At 41.9% G+C, this 4,489-nt stretch overlaps 1 protein-coding gene across 1 annotated transcript; it reads left to right on the forward strand.

Moving 5' to 3' along the window:
* Window positions 1-1,742: 1,742 nt before the first annotated feature.
* Window positions 1,743-2,586, forward strand: LOC133301966 (uncharacterized; the record flags this gene model as incomplete). Its single annotated transcript, XM_061501678.1, has 2 exons — window positions 1,743-1,963; window positions 2,057-2,586. Coding segments are annotated over exons 1-2 (540 nt in total), but the record flags the coding sequence as incomplete, so codon positions are not given.
* Between the last annotated feature and the right edge of the window lie 1,903 nt (window positions 2,587-4,489).

Below are 4,489 nucleotides of genomic sequence, written 5' to 3' on the forward strand. Positions count from 1 at the left end.
TGTTTACTACAATGGGAGGCATTTTGAAGGTCCGAACGGTGTCCGATTTGAAGGAAAAACAAAAACGATGAAAATCAAAGTGGGCACTACATGCAATGAACTGAAGGAGAGAATTCTTCAAAAAATGGGGTCAGAAGGCATACATTCCATCCACCGCATGATAGCCAGGTTAGAGACTGTAGTGGATATGGATACAATATACTACATTGGAAACGATATAAATGATGATGAAGATGTGGAGTTCGTAACAGATGCGTTTGTTGAATGGAAAGTATTAAAATATATTGAGATATATGTTGAAGTTGATGTTGGACAATCTTCATCTTTACCGGTGCATACAACCACTACTGCACACTGTACCGGTCAAGAAGATACAGTTGTACGATCTTCTGCACCTCCTCAGGTAGCATGGGATGAGGATGAAGAGGATGAAGACGAGGACTATGTGGACAGCGAAGATGAGGGAGAACCTGAAAGTGCTATTCCAGAAGGTGATTCGTCAGACACTGACGTGGACGGTAATTTTGAGGCTGACATGAGCGCCGTAAGTCTCGGTACCCCAGCCTTGTCACCACTTCATGTCGACCCAGTCAGTAGTGGTAAGTTATTAAATTTGAATATTTGCTTTAGACAATTTATTATTTGTGGTAAGTTATTAAATTTGACATGATCTTTAGATGCAGGGTCTGAGGAGCCATTCTGGAATGAAAGCCAACATTATTCATTCATTAACTGGGCGCACCCTAATGACGAGTTGGAGATCCTATATGGCGATGATGACTTGCACGGAGGTTGGAAGTTAGGAGATCCGTTATTTGTGCAACAAGAATTTGGGTCCAAACCAGAATTGCAACATGCTGTGAAGATACATTGTATGAAGGGGCGCAGGACAGCCATAGTTGAAAAAAGCGACGAGTCAAGATTTGTTATGAAGTGTAAAAACCATGCTGACGGTTGTCCCTGGTATATGAGGGCAATTAAGCCGAAGAAGGGAGCTAACTGGGTGGTACGTAAATGGGGTCAAGGTCACACATGCCTAAATCAAGGCCTAGCACAGGATCATAGACAGTTGGATTCAAATGTCATTTGTGCGGCTATAATGAGTATGTATTCCACTGTTTATTTAATGATTCAGATTAATTGAGAATATGGTAAAGTTAATTTTTTTTTCCAGATATGTTAAAGGAAGATCCATCCACAAGACCAGCTCTGATACAGGAGAGGATACAGGGAACATATGGATACAACATAACGTACAGGAAGGCCTGGAAGGCAAAAATGAAGGCCATCGTTAAGTTGTTTGGTGACTGGGAGAAATCGTACGCATTCTTGCCAAATTGGCTGAAGTATATAACGGAGGTGAATGTGGGTTCTGTGTTCAAACTTGATACAAATCAATGTTTTGATGAACGTCGGGTTTATACAGACAGGGCCGTATTTCAAAGGGTTTTTTGGACATTTCACCAATGCATTGAAGCATTCAAACACTGCAAGCCTATAATTCAAATTGACGGCACTCATCTGTATGGGAAGTACAGAGGTACTCTATTGATTGCAACATCTCAGGATGGAGATGGATTTCTGCTCCCTATTGCCTTTGCTGTTGTTCCTCCAGGTGAGTAAATAATTTTGCTTTGGGGTATGTGAAAGCATGTGACCCTTCTTTGCCACTTCATACTGTAAATAATTTCTGAGCTCATCCCTATTGACTTTGTTGTTGTTCCTCCAGGTGAGAGGTTGGATGATTGGTCCTGGTTTCTTAGCCTTTTACGTTTTCATGTCACACATAGGCATGGTATTTGTCTAATATCCGATCGTCATCGAAGCATCATAAGGGCGGTGAAAGACCACGGAGGGTGGCAGCCTCCATATGCTTATCATGTATTTTGTCTACGTCACATCGGAAGCAACTTCAATACCCGTTTTAGGAATGTGGAATTGAAGAAAACGTTGATGAAATTAGGTAATGTACGGTATAATTACTCACATTTTCAACCATTTGAAGAAAACGGTGGTGAAATTCACTAACCTATGCATATGTCATGGTTTTTTGCAGGGTACACATGTTCAAAGATAAATTTCGACATTAGGTACAAGGAATTTATCGAGAACAATCCTGAAGTTGCTTCATGGTTGGATGCGATTCCGAAAGAGCAATGGTGCAGGTCGTATGATGAGACAGGACGTAGGTTTGGTCATATGACAACTAACCTATCTGAGTGTGTGAATAAGGTGCTTCGTGGAGCACGAAATCTGCCTATATCTGCATTGGTCAAGATGACATTCAGTAGACTCGTTGAGTATTTCGTCAAGAGACGTGAAGGGATTGAAAAAGATATCTCACAAGGTTGGATAATTTCAAAGAAGGTTGAGGCAGCGTTGCAAAAAAATGATGAATTGGCTGGCACTTATCGTGTGAGGATATATGATAGTGACCTGTTATTGTTTGAGGTTGAGGATGCCTACAATCAATCTACACACGAGGTCGGTGACATCATGAGAGTGGACTTAATCAATCGTACATGTCAGTGTGGTAGGTTTACAGCAAGGAGGTATCCCTGCAGTCATGTATTAGCAGTTTGCAAGGTAGCCAAGCTAAACCATTATGATTATGTGGATCATGTTTTCAAAATTCCAACCATTGCTAAAGTATATGCTGCACACTGGTTTCCTATTGGCAATGAATTGTTGATTCCATCCGTTGTTGGGCCTACTGTAATTCCGGATGCTCAGTTGGTACGTGCAAAAGGAAGACCAAAGTCTTCAAGGATTCAGAATGAGATGGATTGGGTTGAGTCTCAACCCTCTAGCAGTCAGAGCAGATGTAAGCATTGCAAGCAAGTTGGACATAACATTCGTACATGTCCATTGAGACTAAGACAAGCATGATTACGTATTGTTTTTGTGTAGTACTTTGTTTTGTAATGACAATCACTTTACGTATTGTTTTGTTTCCTTGTACCCTAAACTTTATCTTGTATTAGTTATGTATTGTGTTGTTGAAATGTATTGTTGAACTGTATTCTTGTGTTGTTGAAATGTATTGTTGAAATGTATCCGTTAAGTTTAGCGAGTCACTCGTTCCGTATTGTGCAATCCGAATGTCTACCATACCCATTTACCCCTTCCCCGAGTCAGTTAAGGTTATTGTATTACACATCAATTACCAAGATGCTAACAAAATGGATTGAACAGCACCTGCTGCTGCATCTGCAACTGGTCTACCCGGGTAACTCGTAATGATATACCCGAGTACATCTTACCCGGGTAGACTATTCGTGGTACCCGGGTAGACCAGTTGCAGATGCTGTTGCAGATGCTGTTTTGGCAATTTTTGTTGCATTTTGGTAATTGTTGTGCAATACCTACATACGGTATGACTTGGGGGTGGATTGATTTCGTAGAAATAGGATGCAGTAATCAAGATGTGCGCCAATCAAAGTTGAAAATGAATAATAAACTACTTTGGGTTGAATTGATTTCCAAATTAATTATGACAATATTAATGCAAGGTCCCATACTAATGCATAGAACCAACAAGTCTGAACGTGCGCAAAACGAAAATTTCATTCATTCAAATTTTGAACATCCAGTACAAAAACATCCATGCAATGTAGGTAAAGTTCCTAAATGTACCAAAATGACTACATTACATCAAACTAAATCAATGATATGAAACCCTGTGGACACACTAATCCGATGCCGTGTCCTCCCCATTCTCTTCATCCGATTGTGTGTCATCCCCATTGTCATCATCCTCCTCCTCCTCCTCCTCCTGAGTATGGGCACCCTCGCCAATTAAACCCTCCAAGCGTGAAACCCTTGTGTCCAACCGTGCAACCCTTGTGTCCATCTGGTTTCGCCACTTGCTCGTGCTCTGTCTATATCCTCTAAAGTCAGTAGTCAGATCATATAAGGATGCCATGACATGATCAAGTGTCCATCCACCCTCAGGAGGAGCTGGTGGTCGCCGACTGCGGGTGGGACGTGTCGGTCTGACATCAACCTCAGCAACGCCATCATCATCGTCATCATCATCAAGGCCTACATCATAAACCATGAAAAACAAACTTCAATACCACATTAAAAATTAAACAACACATAATTGCATAAACTCATAAAGACCAACACATCACCTGCAGGTGCATCCTCCATCTCAGCATCGTGGTGGAATGGGATCTCAGGTGGTTCTGGTGCCTTCTTCCACGTCCAGATACCCGCTCTGTTCGGTAGGATCCCACACTGCTTCAGGAGCCTCTCACCAAATATAGCATTCCAGCCTCTGGCGGTCTTCAAGGTCTCTGTTGCCATAGGCACTCCAAATCTATGCAGAATCTTCTGCACCAGAAATGCAAAAGGCAATTCAGCCTTCTTTGACTTGGCTGCCTTCCACATCAGTATGCATATGTAATGCCTCCAGTTCACCTGCTGACTGTGAAGGAGGGCCCACAGGATGACAAAGTCCCCTTCCAGCACCTTTGAGTGATTA

The sequence above is a fragment of the Gastrolobium bilobum genome, unplaced genomic scaffold (genome assembly GCF_033153095.1).
Source record: "Gastrolobium bilobum isolate Gb01-03AN ecotype WA unplaced genomic scaffold, APGP_CSIRO_Gbil_v1 utg43820, whole genome shotgun sequence".
NCBI lineage: Eukaryota > Viridiplantae > Streptophyta > Magnoliopsida > Fabales > Fabaceae > Gastrolobium > Gastrolobium bilobum.